The sequence below is a fragment of the Rhinolophus ferrumequinum genome, chromosome 16 (assembly GCF_004115265.2).
Source record: "Rhinolophus ferrumequinum isolate MPI-CBG mRhiFer1 chromosome 16, mRhiFer1_v1.p, whole genome shotgun sequence".
In the NCBI taxonomy this organism is placed as follows: Eukaryota; Metazoa; Chordata; class Mammalia; order Chiroptera; family Rhinolophidae; genus Rhinolophus; species Rhinolophus ferrumequinum.
The window spans coordinates 350,014-367,975 of record NC_046299.1 but is presented as its reverse complement, the minus strand read 5'-3'; the positions used below and the strand labels follow the sequence as shown (position 1 = coordinate 367,975).

General features: G+C 56.2%; 1 protein-coding gene across 1 annotated transcript in view; it reads left to right on the top strand.

The window, feature by feature from the left end:
• Window positions 1-265: 265 nt before the first annotated feature.
• The window catches only part of KNDC1 (kinase non-catalytic C-lobe domain containing 1), a 51,835-nt gene continuing 34,138 nt past the window's right edge, over window positions 266-17,962 (top strand). Inside the window, exons 1-6 of the mRNA XM_033131018.1 lie at window positions 266-552; window positions 4,760-4,958; window positions 5,324-5,382; window positions 15,001-15,141; window positions 15,372-15,489; window positions 16,700-17,340. Coding sequence (XP_032986909.1) covers window positions 451-552; window positions 4,760-4,958; window positions 5,324-5,382; window positions 15,001-15,141; window positions 15,372-15,489; window positions 16,700-17,340 — 1,260 coding nt within the window. The 5' untranslated portion in view covers window positions 266-450. The remainder of the gene's footprint in view (window positions 553-4,759; window positions 4,959-5,323; window positions 5,383-15,000; window positions 15,142-15,371; window positions 15,490-16,699; window positions 17,341-17,962) is intronic.

The window sequence follows — 17,962 nt, the reverse complement described above, 5'->3', positions numbered from 1 at the left end:
CCTCTTAGAACACGGGACACAGGCTTGGCCCCGCCCCCAAACGGCGCCAGCCCCTCCCGAGCTAGCCATTCCCCGCCCCCCGCCCAGAAAGCGGCCCACGTCCCCGAGGGACCCAAGCGCCAGCCAAAGTAAGCGCAGCCTTGCGAGCGCCCGCATCCCCCAGTTCCGCCCCAAGTGTCCCCCCTTCCCCGGCTCGGGTGACACTGCGGCAGGCGCGCGGGCGGGGCGCGCCGAGGGCGAGGCAGGCGGGGGCCGCGCCGGACGGCACGGGGCGCGTTGCCATGGCGCTCGGGCGCGCGTAGCCAGACCCGGCCCGCGGAGCCAGCCTGGCCGGCCCTGGCGCAGAGGCCGCGGAAGGGCCGAGGCGAGGCCGCCAGGAGACTCCTGCTCGGCGCGGAACGCGGAGGCCGGCGGGGACCGAGTGCGCGGCGCCGTTGCCACGCTCGCAGGATGCAGGCCATGGACCCTGCCGCCGCGGATTTTTACGAGGAGGACGGCAAGGATCTAGATTTCTACGACTTTGAGCGTCTCCCCACTCTGCCCGAGGACGAGGTGAGCCCCCACCCCAAGGTGGGACCCCCCACTAACCTTCCCTGGCGGAGGGGTCCGCAAGAGTTTCCGGGCAGGGTGCCTCCCGCCCCCACTCCCTGTGGGCCAGGTCGTGGCAGCAGGGATCCCGCAGCTGCTCTCACCGCCCCCCACCGGCCTTAAATTGGGACAGTCGTGGGTGGGCTGTCACTGAAGTTGGCGCTCAGCAGGGGTTGGCTCCTCATTATGGGCTTGGGTAGAGGCTGGGGGGCAGAGCTGTTTTCCTCCAGTCATCGGCCCCTGGAGGTCAGCGGGAGGTGCCGCCAGCTGAGCCCAATCAGGTCAGACCATTGAGGGGTGGGAAGGGGGAGGCACGGGACGAAGGGCTACTTCCTGCTCACAGAGAACCCCACCCTCACTCAGGTTGTCCCCCACCCAAAGTGAACAGGGGCCAGGAGTCTCTGTCACGTGGGGTTTGTGCCCACAGAGCCAGGTTGTGTGTGACTGGCAGAGAGGCCAATCCCCACCTGGCCAGGGTTTGACCCTGTAGCTCTGGCTTCGCCATCGTGCCCCACTGGCTGTGGGTTTGGGGCAAGTGAATAAACTCCGTGATGGTGAACAAGCCAGGCCCTTCTGTGTGAGAGGTGACCCGCCAGAGGATGCAGCCGCTCCCAGGAAAACCCTCTCCTCTCCCAGGCTGTGGGGCCTGGGCACAGGGCCTTCCACGCTTACCAGCAGGCAAGTGCCTGGATCTCTGGGCTCCCGGTGCTCACTGCCGAGGTGTCATGCAGCCGTTGCCAGACGGCTTCACTCTGAACGGCTGGCACTGAAGACCCTTCACATGCCTATCTGGGCAAGCCCACTAACAGCGAGTCAGACCTAGCCACGCCTCCTTGAGTAGAGAAGGGGCTTCCTTGCAACCGCAGCAGCAGTCCCCAGGGCCTCCCGCCTTCTCCCGCCCCAGCCCACTTCCCCAGGAGCTCCTGCCTGAGGAGCTCAGCCCTTCCTTCTGAGCAGCAGGTCTGTCTCAGGAAGCCACGGCCAGGCAGGAAGGGCCGCTGAGACAGTGCCCAGGGTCGGCACTGCCCCCTTCCCCTATGGTGGCCTGGACTCGGCAAGAAAAAATCTGCAGAGAAGAGAGGCGAGGGAATAAATCGACCTTTGGATTTCTCCGCGGCTTTGATGGAAGAAGAAAGATGGACCACGCAGCCTTCAAAACTCTCCAGGGGACACATTCCAGGCAATCTGTGAGAAGACTCACCTCCTCGCTCCCCTTCCCCCCTTCCCCCCAGCGCATGGAGCTGCCCCACACTCAGCCCGTTTCCGCTGTGCCTTCCGCTGTGCCGGCACCAAGCAGGGACTGGTGCCAAATAGTCAGCAAGAGCCAGGATTGGACGCAAAGCTGCCACCCTGACCCCTGTCTTGGGAGCTGCCCGTGGTGCCACCTCCCCCCAAGCTGTGCACAATGCAGGGGGTCGGGGCTCTGTCCTGTGACCAGGGCATCCAGGTGAAGTGGGACCACCGTTGTCACAGCATCCAGCAGGACCATTCAGGGGCTCTTCCAACTTCTCACGTCCTCTCTGGAGAGACAGGCACTGCCTGTGGGTGTGCTCTCATAACGCAGGAGGCCGGTGCCCGAGGCCAGAGCCCCGGAGCAGGCCATGTCCTGCCCCTGAGAACATACCAGGTGCGGCTTTCTGCTTCCCGCACACACGGCACCAGGTCGGGGTAGAAGGTTTTAAATCTACGTGACTCTACCTGCTCCAGCAGTCTGGGGTCAAGTCGCACCCTGAAAGCCACCTGTGTAAGGTAAGGGAGGAGCGAAGCTGCTGTGTCACCTGCGTAGGCCGTGAGAAGGAGCCCCCGCCAGAGCCAGGACAGGGCCCAGGGAGGCATGGCGGGCGCCAGACCCAGGACACGTACAAACTGCAGGACACATAGGAGCTCGCCAGTTGCAACAACTGACTGTACAGTGAGATCAAGAAATAGAACTACAGGTCCCCAAGGAGCCCCTGGAATGTCCCTCCACGGTGTCACCCGAGAAAATCCAAATAGGCCGTGAGCACATGAGAAGATCTTTGACTTCATTATAATGCAAAACACACCCGCTGTGAACATCTTTCCAGGAACCCAGTTTGGCAAGAACCAAAAAGCTACACGGCAGCTGGAGTGGGCTGGGATGGCCAGGAGGTGCCCCACGCTGCTGGGGAACAGCCTTTGGAAAACAACTTGGTGGCCAGTGTGACGTGGATGATGCCACAATCTGTGTCCTGGCAGCTTCACTCTGGCATGTGCCCCAGGGACACCTGGCCCTTGGGCGCCAATACGTGAGGACTCTGCTGGAACCCTGGTGCACGTGGTGAGTGGGCCGACCCCACCCAGCAAGGCCAGGTGGTTGTGGCCAGCCGGCCCTGGTCACCTGCAGATGGCACTGCTGCACCGTGCCAGCAAAGGGCACGGTTTCAAGACAGGACCATGGCCGCACAAGAGGAAGATGCCAGGCCATCGGGAGGCAAGGGCCTGCGGGGGCGAGGACAGGGCAGGCTTGGACAGGAAGATGCCAGGTGCCAGGTTTGGGCACCGGGCAGGGCTTCTCCCGGTCCCTGACCCCGCTAAGGGGTAAGGAGCAGTCTGTCCCTCCGGAGTCATCCAGCAGCTGTAGGACGAGTGCTGGGCTGGGCTTGGGGACTCAAACATGGATGGGGACCTTGTCCCTGCCTACAGGAGCCCATGGCCGGGGGCAGCCTATGAAGGAGGGAAGTTCCCACTGTGCCCTATAGGGTTCATGTGACGTCTGTACCAAAACGAGCTCAGAGCAGCAGGCAACTGCAGACCCAAGAAGAGTTTCAGGGGGTGATAGTTACGAATTGGGGACTGTTTTGGGCAAGCACACAGACCCCCAACAGGGCGCAGTGCAAAGCCTCCCAGGCCTGCGGTTTGGCGGCTGGAGAGACCTCTCACAGGCCTGGGGATGCTCAGTAAACATCGGCAGGGACTGAGCTTTGTGGTGCAGGACCCTCACGGCCTGTCTGTCAGGGGGTCGTGAGGGGCATCCACTGGGATTCTGGTGGGGGCCGTGGGCGGCTCACCCCTGCAGCCCGGCCTGTCTCTGTCCTTGTCTCTAGCCCATTAGTCAAGGACGGCCATCCTCCCGCCTGCCCTGCTCGGGCTGTGGACTTGGGCAAGGGAGGGTGATTCCTCCCACCTGGGCTGGAGCAGGCAGGAGCAAAGCAGGTCCCAGAGGGCCGGTGACCATGGGCCCAGGGTTTGCGACCCTCAGCGTGCAGCGAGACTTCCCGTCGGGAGCAGCAGCGTCCTTCTGCTCTGTCCACTTTTCGGCTGAATCCCGCCTCCTCGTTGCAACAGCAGGGTTTGGGGAGACTGAGACCGTCTGGCTGTAAGTGGAGGCCTCATCACACAGAAGCTGTGACTCAGGACCCATGGAAGTCACCCCATAAAATCACACAGAGAAAATGTCCCTGTTTAGGTGCTCCCACCAGGAATAGGTGTGGTGGCCTAGGGGAGCGCGGGGGAGCCATGCTGTGGGCCAGGAGTGTGTGTGTGAGCATGTGTGTGCGTGCAATCTGTGTGAGTAAACGTGTGTGTGAGTGCATGTTGGTATATGTCGGTGTGCGTGTGAGGTGTGTTGTGTGACATGTGAGTGTTGGTGACACAAGCACAGCCACGCTCTCACAGAGGCAGATCTGGAGGGTGGCCTGCACGGGGCACCGTGAGGGGTGGCTGTGCAGCAGCCACGTGATGGTCTCTGTATGAAGTGTGTGCGGCGAGTGTCCATGTGTGTATTACCGTGTGCCTGCTCACGCCGTCAGCTGCATCCGCAGCTCCCTGCACACACCTGCACTGTCCTGGGGTGGACTCCGTCCGCACAGCCCACACCAAGCAGCTCCCCATGTGCGAGCCATGTGTGAGCCTGCGGTGGGGGTGTCCCAGCTTGCAGGGGCCACGGGATGGGCCCAGGTCGCGGCTGCAGGCGTGCACACCTCCCTAGATGCCGTATGGCTCTGATACCCGGGAAACAGCGGGATGGCTCGCTGGTGCTTTTTTAAGAAGGCCTTGCCCAGAGCCTCGTTCCTGACAGAAAGTAAAACGCTGTCACATGTCTGCGGCTGAGAATTGGTCCAGCCATTTGGGGCTGGGCCTTCCGGGGAGGGGCCTGTGGGCAACAGGGCCTGTCCGCAGACCGGTCCATCAGCGAGGCCTGTGCTGGCAGGAGAACGTGTCCCTGGCCGACATCCTTTCCCTGCGGGACAGCGGCCTCAGCGAGCAGGAGGCCTGGGCGGTGTGCCTGGAGTGCAGCCTGTCCATGCGCAGTGTCGCCCACTCGGCCATCTTCCACACGCTCTGCATCACGCCAGACACCCTGGCTTTCAACACCAGCGGGAACGTGTGCTTCATGGAGCAGCTCAGCGGTAAGGACCAGGGCATGGCTGGGGCCGGGACAATGCCTGTGGGGTGGCAGGCGGGTGACACGGAGCCTGGCTTCCTTGGTCACCTGATGGGATCTCCAGCCCCAGGCATCACTGAGGGAGGATGAGGTGGGAGCAGCCCTTTAGGACCAGGGAGGGCCGAGCTCTGGCCTGGCCTGTCGCCCAGGCTGGGTGCCTGAAGCTCTCCTCCCCTGGAAGCCAGGCGGCATGCTCTCCTCCTTCCCATTGGAGCTGCCGTCTTCCCTTTCTAACCTCAGGGACGCAGGGACGGGGAGGGCGGGAGGCAGACGCTGGCCCCTGGAGAGTTCAAGGCCTGTGATCAGAGTGGCTTCTCTGTCCTTCCCCAGATGACCCTGAGGGAGCCTTCGTCCCCCCGGAGTTTGATGTGACCGGGAACACCTTTGAGGTGAGTGGTAGCAGGTGGTGTGCCATTAACACGGGCACTACGTGGGCATCCCAGATTGTTGGCGGCCGAGCCGGCTGCCGTGGCTGCACACCCACCTGTCAGACGCGAGGTCCCTCATGGGCAGCTGGGGCCCCGGTGACAGCTCGCTTTTGAACGCATGGTTGTCATCACAGTAGTAAATGCGTCTCTAGAGTGTGAATCTAGTACATTTAACATTAAAACTGCCTCACGTGACCTACCACTGGTGGCTGGTGGGAATTGTCCCTCTCTGAGGATTGGCAGATGGGCCACACCTGTGAGGTGACACGTGACCTCTGGACAGTGGTTCGGGCATGTGAGCGACAGCCACACACAGGCTGACGAGGTGCCAGAGCGACAGTGCCAGCATGGCCAAGGACGTGAGCAGGGATGGGTGTCCCTGCACAGGCCCATTTGTCCGTCCACTGCGGGCCAGCTGGGCTCTGGCACACAGTGGGCCATGGTCCATTCATGGTTTCTATCTTTGTGGCACCCACAGTCCCCTAAGATGGAGAAAAGTAAACCCATCGTTAGTAAATAAACAAGTAATTACCAACTCAAAACTCTTCCCAGTAAAGGCCCATTCATTAGCTTAGCAACACGAGGTTAAATTTTTACCTCAGAATGAGTAGAGGATGGGCCCCTCCTAGGCTTCATCTTACTTTAAAATCAGCTGGGCTCGGGCTCACTGCCCTGTGAGTCTGGGTCAGCTGTGGAGCGCAGGGTGGGCCTTGCGATGCCACTGGGCCTCCACTGGGTTTTATGTGGTTCTGGACTGCAGGGTCCACAACCGTCCTCATGGTCCTGGACTGCAGGGTCCACAACCGTCCTCATGGTCCTGGACTGCAGGGTCCAGAACCGTCCTCATGGTCCTGGACTGCAGGGTCCAGAACCGTCCTCATGGTCCTGGACTGCAGGGTCCACAACCGTCCTCATGTTCCTGGACTGCAGGGTCCACAACCGTCCTCATGGTCCTGGACTGCAGGGTCCAGAACCGTCCTCATGGTCCTGGACTGCAGAGGTCCAGAACCGTCCTCATGGTCCTGGACTGCAGGGGTCCACAACCGTCCTCATGGTCCTGGACTGCAGAGTCCACAACCGTCCTCATGGTCCTGGACTGCAGGGTCCACAACCGTCCTCATGGTCCTGGACTGCAGGGTCCACAACCGTCCTCATGGTCCTGGACTGCAGGGTCCAGAACCGTCCTCATGGTCCTGGACTGCAGAGGTCCAGAACCGTCCTCATGGTCCTGGACTGCAGGGGTCCACAACCGTCCTCATGGTCCTGGACTGCAGGGTCCACAACCGTCCTCATGGTCCTGGACTGCAGGGTCCACAACCGTCCTCATGGTCCTGGACTGCAGGGTCCACAACCGTCCTCATGGTCCTGGACTGCAGAGGTCCAGAACCGTCCTCATGGTCCTGGACTGCAGGGGTCCACAACCGTCCTCATGGTCCTGGACTGCAGAGTCCACAACCGTCCTCATGGTCCTGGACTGCAGGGTCCAGAACCGTCCTCATGGTCCTGGACTGCAGGGTCCACAACCGTCCTCATGGTCCTGGACTGCAGGGTCCAGAACCGTCCTCATGGTCCTGGACTGCAGGGTCCACAACCGTCCTCATGGTCCTGGACTGCAGGGTCCACAACCGTCCTCATGGTCCTGGACTGCAGGGTCCAGAACCGTCCTCATGGTCCTGGACTGCAGGGTCCACAACCGTCCTCATGGTCCTGGACTGCAGGGTCCACAACCGTCCTCATGGTCCTGGACTGCAGGGTCCACAACCGTCCTCATGGTCCTAGCGCGGCCATTCTCCTGCCTGGGCGGGCCCTTCTGACCTCTGCCCGCTCGCTTGGCACGGCCTTGAGAACCAGCCCCTCCCACCACTGCTGCTCCCTGTCCCTGGTGACCGGCACCCCTCTGTGTTCTTTTGTCCCCATCTCACGCTTACGGATCCCTAAAAGCAACATGATTTCCTTTGTGCTGTTTTTAACTTTCTGAAGAGTGTCATGCTGCGCGGGATGTTCTGGAACTTCCTTTCATACGTTTTGCTGGATTCACCTGCATGGCCCTGGGCAAAACAATAGTTAACCTGCCCCCTGGGGGAGCCGAGGCGCCCAGGGTCCTGACGGGCTCAGAGCCGCCCTGCAGGCCCCTGGCGGGTCTGGACAAAAGCTCCCGCTGGGCTGCACCCAGGGCCGACACGGCCACATGGTGGGGCAGACCCATCTCAGTGCAGACCCCGCTGCACGCTCACTGACAGGACAGTGGCGAAGCATCGCTGGGCCTCGTGTGCTGACCAGTGACGGCTACATTGCGGAGACCCCACGTCTCCCGTGGGCCTATCACACCTGCTCAGGGCCCTTTCCTGCCTGTGACTCAGGAACCCAGCGGCAAATGTGCTTCTCGGGGCGACTGCTGCTCCAGGCGGTTAGGCTGTGGTTGTTGGGCCAGGCTGAGCTCACCCCTCTGCCCACCTGCGCGTCCTCCTAACCACTAGTGACTGGCACTCATGCAGCCACACCCCAGCCACCTCCCTGCCAACCTGACCTGGTGTCTACATCCTCCCATGGAGAGGACAACAGGGTCTCCCAAGCCCTCCATGTCCCACGCTGAACGCTCCGTGTGCTCAGGCACCATGGAGCCGCCCTCCTGGGCCCAGTCCTTCCTACCTCCCCTCCCCCGCGGAGATGATGCCTTGGGCTCCCACATCCCCAGGCACACAGCAGATGGTCCTCCTGGGACTGTCCCCTGCACACCTTACTCCTTGCTCAGGAAATGCCAGCAGTGGCCTACTTTCCTAGAGCTAAAAATGTGGCCCATCACCAACATTCCAGGCTGGCCCCAGCCACAGCCCACCCCACAGGGCTTCTCTCTGACCTGTCACCCTGACCATGTGTGGGCTTCCGTGGGGCCCAGCCAGGACGACCTTGGCGCCCATCACCCACTGTACTGCTGGCTCATCACTTATCCCCAAACACCCGTGAGCTCAGTGCCGGGCTCACAGTGCCAGAGCAGGTGGCGTCCTGCCTCGGGGGGTCACGGTCCACATGGGGGAACCGCCTTGATGTTGGCAGTGGGCTGGGCCTAGGGGGTGGCACCTTGTAAGGAAACTGCAGGGTCCTCGTTGGGATCGAAAGGCCCTGGAGCCAGTTCTAGAAAGTGAGGTTTGTCTTGAGACCCAAAGTGGAGTAGGGTTGACTGAATCGAGGCCGGTGGCTTCCGAGACAGATGGGATGGAATGTGTGATGGCCTGAGTGGCACAGACGCGGATACTGGCATCCATCCAACACACAGTAAGAAGTATTTCGCTGAGTTATTTTCAGACTAAGAGATGGGTGCATGGATGAGTGGATGGATGGGTGGAGACGGACAGAGATAGATACACAGAAATACAGATACATACAAAACTAGAAGGAGAAGAAGGGAGGGGGGAAGAATGTGCATAGAGAGCGACGGACACGTGTGGAAGGAAGGAAGTGTGGATGGATGGATGGATGGATGGATGGATGGATGGGTGGATGGGTGCCAGTGTGCCTGGAGGGACATAAGAGGGAGGGGTGGGGACATGGGCAGACCCTGGCCTGCTGGCGGTGGTACAGAGACAGATTTTATTCAGGGCCGTGAAATGCTGGGGTCCTCACCTTGGTACTCATGGCGGGGGCCTGGGCCTGTCAGGTCCTGTAGGTGGGGGCTCTTGGGGTCTGCCTTCTCTCCCACCCCCAGTAGGGCCCCCAGAACTAGGCATCTGCAGCAGCTTGACTTAAATTTGGCCCCTTCAGGAAGCCCTGGACGCTGGCTGTGTGGGGACCCAAGCAGGGAACTCTGGGTGTGACAGACATGGTCAGTGGATGAGACGTGTGGAGAGCAGGTTGCCCTCCGTGTGGGGACGAGGTTGGGGGTTCCCGTGTCTTCTGTGAGAGGTAGGGCAGCACCTCAGGGACCGTCGGTGCGGCTCACCCTGTCATGGGGCCCGAGCAGGACACCAACACTGAGCAGTGTGCAGTGGGGGCACGATCGCATCGTCTGCAGGTGATGGGTTTGTGGACCTGGAATCGAAGAGGTTTCCATGAGAAATGACAGAAGAAAAGACTTCAGGGCCCGGCTGCAAACAAGATGCACCTCAGAAAAGAAACAGCTCTTCTTTGGGTTAGTAATTCCCAGCGAGAGATGAAATGGAGACTGTTCCATGTGTAATCGCAACAACGTGGAAAGCCCGGGAGACAGTGCAGCAGAAAGGTTGGAAATGTGGAGTGAGCTGCTTGCTCAAGATGACAAAATGAGGCGACAGACCCTGTCCCCACACTGCAGTGTTTTTCCAGCTTTATTGAGACATAACTGACACGTAACATTGTGTAAGTTTAAGGTCTACAGCCCGATGGTCTGACAACGTTTACTGTGAAATGATTTCCCCTAGTAGGAGGGTTGGTGGCTCCATCACCTACTCACCATTCTCGACTGTGAGAACATTTCAGATCTGCCTCCCGCTGACTTCAAAGTTGATAGTACAGTATCATTCATGGCTGTCACCATCCTGTGTATGACATGCCAGGGACTTACTCATCTGACAGCTGGGAGTGAGGACCCTTTGACCCATGTCTCTCCATTTCCTCCTCCCCGTCCTACTCTTTGTTTCTGTGAGTTTGGCTTTTTCAGATTCCACATGTAAGTGAAATCCTACGGTATTTGTCTTTCTGTGTCTGACTTATCTCACTGACATAATGCCCTCCAGGGCCCTCCTTCTTCCTTGAGGCTAAATAATATTCCACTGTGTCTCTACACCATATTTCTTTATCCATTCATCCGAAGACAGACACTTGGGTTGTTTCCATGTCTTGGCTACTATGACTAATGCAGTGAACACGGGAGTGCAGACATCTCTTGGAGATGATGATTTCATTTCCTCTGGATAAATGCCCAGAAGTGGGACGGCTCGGTCCTAAGGTAGCTCTAGTCTTAATTTTTTGAGGACCCTCCATACTGGTTTCCACACTGGCTGCACCAATTAACATCCCACCAGCAGTGCACAAGGGTTCCCTTTCCTCCACATCCTCACCCAGACTCGTTATTGTTTGTCTTCGTGATGATGGCCATTCTTACAGGTGTGGTAGCTCATTGTGGTTTTAACTTGCATCTCCTTGATGATTAGTGACGTTGAGCATCTTTTTGTGTAACTGTCGACTATTGGTATGTCTTCTTTGGAAAAATGTCTGTTCCACTCCTCTGCCCATTTTAATCAGATCTTTTTTTTTTTTTGCTATTGAGTTGTGTAAATCCCTTGTATTTTGGGAATATTAACCCCCTATGAGATAGATGGTTTGCAGCTATTTCCTCCCATTCTGTAGGTTGTCTTTACATTTTGTTGTTTCTTTTGCTGTGCAGAGGCTTTTTAGTTTGGTGTAGTCTCACTTGTTTTTTCTTTTTTGCTTGTGCTTTTGGTGTCTTATCCAAAGAATCGCTGCCAAAGACCCATGACAAGGAGCTTTTCCCTTTGTCTTCTTCTAGAAGTTTTACAGTTTCAGGTCTTATATTTAAGTCTTTAATCCATTTTGAGTTCATTTTTGTGAGTGGTGTAAGATTAGGGTCTAATTTCATTCTTCTACATGTGATTGTCCAGTGTCCCCAGCACCATTTATTGAAGAGACCATCCTTTTCCCATTGAGTGTTATTCACTCGAGTGTCAAAAATTAGTTGACCTTATATGTAAGGTCATATGAAATATGACCTTATTTCTTGGCTCTCAATTCTGTTCCACTCATCTGTGTTTGTTTCTATGCCAGTACCACACTGTTTTGATTGCTATAGCTTTGCCATGTCGTTGGAAATAAGGAGGTGTAGTGCCTCCAGCTCACTCAGGATTGCTTTGACTATTTGGGGTCTTTTCTGGTTCCATATGAATTTTAGTTTTTTTTCTGTTTCTATGAAAAATGCCACAGGAATTTTGATAGCAATTGCATTCAATCTATAGGTGTCTTGGGTAGAATGGACATTTTACCAATATTCTTCTGATCCATGAACACAATATCTTTCTATTTGTTTGTGTCATCTTCAATTTCTTTCCTCAAAGTCTTATACTTTTCAGTGTACAGGTCTTTCACCCCCTTGGTTAAATTGATTCCTAGGGATTTTATTGTTCTGATGCAATTATAAATAAGTAAATAAGATTGTTTTCTTAATTTCTCTTTCTGATATTTGTTATTAGTGTATAGAAATGCAATGGATTTCTTCTGTATGCTGATTTTGTATCCTGAAGTTTTACTAAGTCCATCAATTAGTTCTAACAGGTTTTTGGTAGAGTCTATGTTTTTCTATATATAAGGCCATATTGTCTGCAAATAGAGACAATTTTACTTCTTCCCTTATAATTTGGGTGCCTTTTATTTCTTTTTCTTGAATAAGAAAAAGACTGCTGTGACCAGGACTTCCAGTACTGTTTAGGAGTGGGGAGGGTGGACCTCCCTGTCTTGTTCCTGATCGTAAAGGAAAAGCTGTCAACCTTTCCCCATTGAGGACAATGTGTGCTGTGGGTTTCTCATCTGTGACCTTTGTTATGTTGAGGTACATTCCATCTGTACTCAATTTGTGAGAGTTTTTATTGTGAAAGGATGTCGAATGTTGTCAGGTGCTTTTCTGCATCAACTGAGATGATCATATGATTTTTATCCTTTGTTCTGTTAATGTGATATATCAAGTTGATTGATTTGTGGATGTTGAATCATCCTTGCATCCCTTTTAATGTACTCTTGAACTCAGTTTGCTAATATTTTGTTGAGAATTTTTACATTTATAGTCATTGGGGATATTGGTCTGTAGTTTCCTTCGTTGTGATGTCCTAATCTGGCATGATGCTGACCTCATAAAATGAGTTTGGAAGTATTTCCTTCTCTTCAATTTTTAGGAAGAATTTAAGAAGGATTGGTATTAATTCTTCTTTAAGTGTTTGGTAAAATTCACCAGTGAAGCCATCTGGTCCTAGCCACTTTTGTTGTTGTTGTTGGGAGGTTTTTGATTACTGATTTAATTTGCTTACTAGTAATGGTCTATTCAGATTTTCTGTTTCTTTGTGATTCAATCTTGTATGTTTCTAGGAATTTATCTATTTTTTCTAGATTGTCAAGTTTGCAGCCGTATAACTGTTCATAATAGTCTCTCATGAGCCTTTGTATTTCTGTGGTGTTGGTTGTAATGTCTCCTCTTTCATTTCTGATTTTATTTGTGTCCTCTTTTCTCCCTAGTCGGGCTAAAGGGCCCACAGCCAGGACTGAGGTATGTCTGCCTATTACCTGACGCACAGGTGGGTAAGACTCCTGCCAGGTCCCTTGGTGTATGGTGCTAGATGCCACAGCAACCACAAGGGTACTTTTGTCCGTGGACAGTTGCCAAATTGTTGTGAAAGGGGGTGCTGTCTGGGAAGTCCGATTCAGCCATCTTGCTGACATCTAAAGTATTTTATTTTGTAAGGCATTGGTCCTTCGTAAATTCTGCAACATCAGTGCAGATACACTAAAATCCCAACCATTTTTGTTTTTGTTTTTTAATGAAAATTGGGGAATATATATTTGTTATTTTAAACCTGAAAATGTTGGGGTGGCCAGTTAGCTCAGTTGGTTAGAGTGTGGTGCTGGTAGCACCAAGGTTGCCGCTTCGATCCCCGTATGGGCCACTGTGAGCTGCACCCTCCTTAAAAAAAAAAACAACAACCTGGCAAATGTAAAAAACTTTTTGAAAAGAAAAATGAAGGTTGACTTATCCTCCAGATGTGAAGATATACTCTGAAGCTACAATTAAAATAGCACAGTCTGGACAGAGGGACAGACACATAGACCAGTGTAGCAGGAGAGGCTGACCTATGCCCGGTCCCTGGGATCTGAGAGCAGTGCAGGCGGTTTAGGGGGGCAGCAGGGGGCGTCTTCGTTAGTCCTGGGAGGTTGCTCTCCAGTAGGAGGAAAACAAACCCAGGTGCCTGGAGTGTCCCAGCATGCAGACAGTTTTCAAATGGATTAGAGCCAGGTGTTTGCATTATGAAAATATTATAAGAAAGCTGTTTTTTATCATCTCAGGGTAGGGAAGGTCCTCCTAAGAAGCTGCTAAAGGAAAAACAAATCCAATTTCCCAAATTAAACATTAGAATTTCTGAATGCCAAAAGACACATGAACAAAATTAAAAGACAAGTGACGGAGAGAACATGTGTGACACAGTACAGGGGCCAGTCCCCGGATGTGCCAAGAGTGAACCCCAAAAAGGCATAACCCAGTGGAGAAATTAGCAAAGTCCACAAAGAGGAAAAACTTAAAACGAGTCAAGATGAACAGATAGTCAGTCTCAATCATAATCATAGAAACGCAGGTTTAAATCCACTGGTCATTTCAGAAGAAATTTGTCAGCAGCTGTCACGATTGTCAACGGATGGAACCCGGGATCTGGTGATCCTGCTGTTGGAACATGACATGGGTGCATAAGGACCTCTTCATGAGGACACCCAGCAAAACATGGGAACACTCTGAGTGGGGAGGGCGCGTGGAGCGGGTGGTCCCCCACGTGCCCTGCAGCTGAGATGGAGAGATGGGTCCGAAGTGAGGGGGGGTCTCAGCCAAGTGACCAGCGAAAACCAGACAGTTGTGCGATACCTGAGAGGACTGGTCATCCTAGATCTGAGAACAGATTGGAAAGGAGGGGTCTGAGACCACGCAGAGCAAGAGCCACACCCGCCAGGACCTCGCCACTCAGTCATGCGGGGATCTGGTCCTGGATGGGGTGTTGACCAGAGTGGGCACCACGGGTCTGGAGTGGGGGACTGGCCTGCGGAAGGGAACCCCAGGACAGGAAGGCAGGGAGCTGGCCTTAGGTCAGGGCTTGGGCCTCCCCTGTGTGCTGTGTCACCTGCTTCTTTGGAGCCACGAGGCCCAGGGCCCTTGCCAGCTCCTCCAGGGCCTGGCTGTGTGGCCCCAGGCAAGTTTCTGAACCTCTCTGGACTCTGTTTCCTGTCGATAAAATGGGCACGATAAAGCCCCCACATGCATCGTTGTGGGACGAAGCAGAAACACAGAATGGTGTCAGGCCACGCCCAGCCACGGGAAGCCACAGCGGCGACTGTCAGACCCTCCGGGACCCGCGGGCCCAAGCCTCCCATGTGGCCTGGCCCAACGTGCGCGGTCTGAACAGCCCACACCCTCCCGTATGCAGATAGGAAAACTGACTTTCACACTGGAAGAAAACCGCGTCTTTTCTCCCGTCCATATCCAGTTTTTGAAAAGGCCCCGCCCTCAGAGGCGCAGCGTCCGTGGGAGGACGTCCAGGCGTCTGCGCAGCACAGAGGCTCGGTGCTCGGGTGGGGCTGGGACGAGCGGGAACCGCGGAGGGGCTCCGGGCGCGCTGGTTGATGCGCCTGGGCCAGTGCGGACCCCCGACCAGAGAGACTGGGCGGCGGGCTCGGTGCCAGGACAGCGCAGCGGGGGAGGTGCTGCCTTGGCTGTGCTGGCACCAGCTTTCGTAAAGACCAGGTATGGTCCCCAAAAGCGCATGTTCCGAACGACGAGTGCTGGTCGTGGGGGGACGGGAACATGCGTGCCCCAGGGCACTAACGGGCTCTTTGGTGCCACAGGCTCACATCTACTCTCTGGGGGCCACGCTGAAGGCAGCGCTTGAGTACGTGGCTGAGCCAGAACCCAGGCTGAGCCAAGACCTGGAGCTGCTGCTGCGCCAGATGCAGGCGGAAGATCCGCGGAACCGGCCAGACCTCGAGGTAATGGCGGGCGTCCCCGGGGAGGCTGACACCCGAGACCCTCCCTGGAGCCGCGCACACGCACGCATGCAGACCCTCCTGTCCCCCGCACACAGGCTCCTTGCCTGCGGCTTGGTGGCATTGCATTTTGTTTAAATAAGAACTTGAAATGGGCATGGCGGGAGGGAGGGCCGGCGGGCGGGCTCTGGGGTGGGGCGCGCTCACGTCTGAGGGCCTGCACGTGCGTGCAGAGCGTCATCGCACTGTGCGAGGAGAAGCTGCCCGTCACGTCCTCCTGCCGCCTGTGCCGCAGCCTCTCGGCCGTCGGGAGGAGGGTGCTGTCCATCGAGTCCTTCGGAACCTTCCAAGGTGAGCTAGCACACACGTTCACGCACTCGCACCCACTCACGTGCACACATGAATGTGCACAAATATTAACACTGATTACATACATATACTCACCAGTGCACTCACATACCGTGTAAAAACCCACTCACATGTATATTCAAACAGATCACACGTGTGCCCCCACAATCACACACATACACGTGTATAGACTCATATGCACCTATTTATACTACAACTCACAGCAAGCGCACACCCACTCACACACACCAAACATGCATACACATGCAAACACGAATTTCCATTGCGCCCGTGCACACACTAGCACACACATAGCACACACATAGCACACACATAGGCTGTCGTGCTTTGCAGACCCCCGTGCAGTTAGAGGTGAGATCCAAGGTCATGTTGAGAAACAACTGAGATTGGGGCTAGGCGTCTGTCTTGGTGAGCATTTCGGCACACACACAGCGTAACACCTTGCGGGCCATTTCCGCCAAGCCCATGCCACGCCTGGCGGGCGCTTCCCCACCGTGCAAGCTGTTGCTGTCGCGTCGGTTTCCACAGCTCACAGGAGACTCTGGCATAGTCTCAGATGGCATTTTGAACAAATGCCAGGTCTGCTTGCACTGTGTCTGGAGGAGCCTCAGGAGGGGGCATGTGGGATCCTGCAGGTGGCGGCAGTGTGTGTGACACTGCAGCAGCAGGCGGCAGACCGTGGGAGTGGCTCTGAGAACAGCCGGACAGAGGCCCTGCGGGAGGTGTCAGGAGCAGGTCCCATGAGACCGTGTGGAAGCTGCTGTCAGATTTAATTTCGTCCTGTGGGGAGCCTCACTTGTGTCCTCATAACACAAAACGATGTGCTTTTTGGATGAGATAATTAGACGGGCCTGAGGGCCCCTGTGGGAAGCAAGGCTTGGCCCCAAGGGACCTGGCAGCCTCTGTTAATTAGCCGGGATTATGTGATTAACGAGGCGAGAGAGGATGTTTCTGGGCTGATACTGAGGGAAGAGGAAGCCTGGGAGCCCAGAAGAGGGGCCCCCATCCTGGGAGGCGCTGTGCTCAGGTCTTCCCAGGACCTGAGGGTGGGGGCCATGGGGCCAGGAGGCCTGCAGGAACCGGGTTCAGCGTGGCCTGGCGGGGTTGGGGGCGGTGGGCTGTTGCAAAAGTGGCCATCCTGGGCTGGGTTCCCAGCGGCCAGTAGCAGTGATGGCCTCCTGCTTTTGCCCAGATGTCAGTGAGAGCACCTGGAGGGGGAGACTTGCTGCAAGAAGTGTGGAGCCGAAGAGGCAGCCTGAGGACCACAACGCAGAGGCCCCTCCCACCCCCAAGAGCCCAGAGTACCCCAGGATCCCACCCTCCAAGTCTCTGCTGTCAGCCCCTGTGAAAAACGGCGAGAGCCCCAGCCTGGAGGGGCTGGCCAGCCTCATCCTGGATGCCCCACGCCCCATAGAGAGGGGCCGCCTGAGGAAAGTGCAGACGGTCCCCAGGCTCCTGCCTGAGGGCCCTGAGACCGGCACCCTCTGCCTGTCACTGACTACCGTGAAAAACCAGTTGCCTACATCCAAATTCTTCCCGCCAGAGCCCAGGAAGGCCTTTCCTGAGGGGAAAAATGGCATTTCCAGCTTCAAGGCCCAGCCCAAGTCCAGGCTGTGGCGGGAGCCAGAGCCTGAGCTCCAGCAGGAAGGGGCTCGAAATGTGGGCCTCAGTGGGGACGAGGCCACTGGGGTGCCCAGCCAGGGCCCTGTGGAGGGAAGCCCCCAGCTCCGTTCTGAAGACCCTCAAGATGCAGGCCAAGACCCTGGGAGCTTCGGGGCTGAAGAGCAGATTCCAGAAGGAGCTAGGGAACCGGGAAGTGCAGCCACGGAGCAGGTCAGTGACCGCGTGTTCTGCATGGCCGTGTGGCCAGAAAGGAGTCTACCTGGGGCCAGGGTGGGGTCTCCCCCGGCCAGGACGGGCTCTTCTAGGGCTGGCAGTGAGGGACAGAAGACTGTTGGAACCATGTTCTGGGACTTTGGGGTGTACTTAGTGTCCCCGTGGGCTGTAAGAGGCCCTTGCGTGGGCTGAGAGCCCTGGACCCAGCTGGCTGAGCACGTCCTCTTGTTTGCTCCCAGCAAGTCACTGCCGGCGGCGCTGTGACCCCGTGAGTCACACGGTGTGTCTAGGGGCAGTGTCAGGCCCAGCACCACGGCCGACGGTGTGGCAGCAGGCCCCTCATTTCCCAGGAAGCTTTGTTAACCCAAGGACTGGGGTACACTCTGTGATTCACCTTTAATTCACATCCTGACAAGCACCTCAGGGTAATTTACGTGAAAATGTGGTAACTGTAAAACCAAAGTCCATCCCGCAGACCATGGCGTGCTGATGTACTGGGTGCATAGACACGCGTGTCAGCCTGCACTGTCCCCACCGGCCGGTGTCCAGGGAGGCCCAGGTACCAAGGCAGGAAGACATCGTACACCGAGCCCTGGGCTCACTCTCCTTCCCATCACAG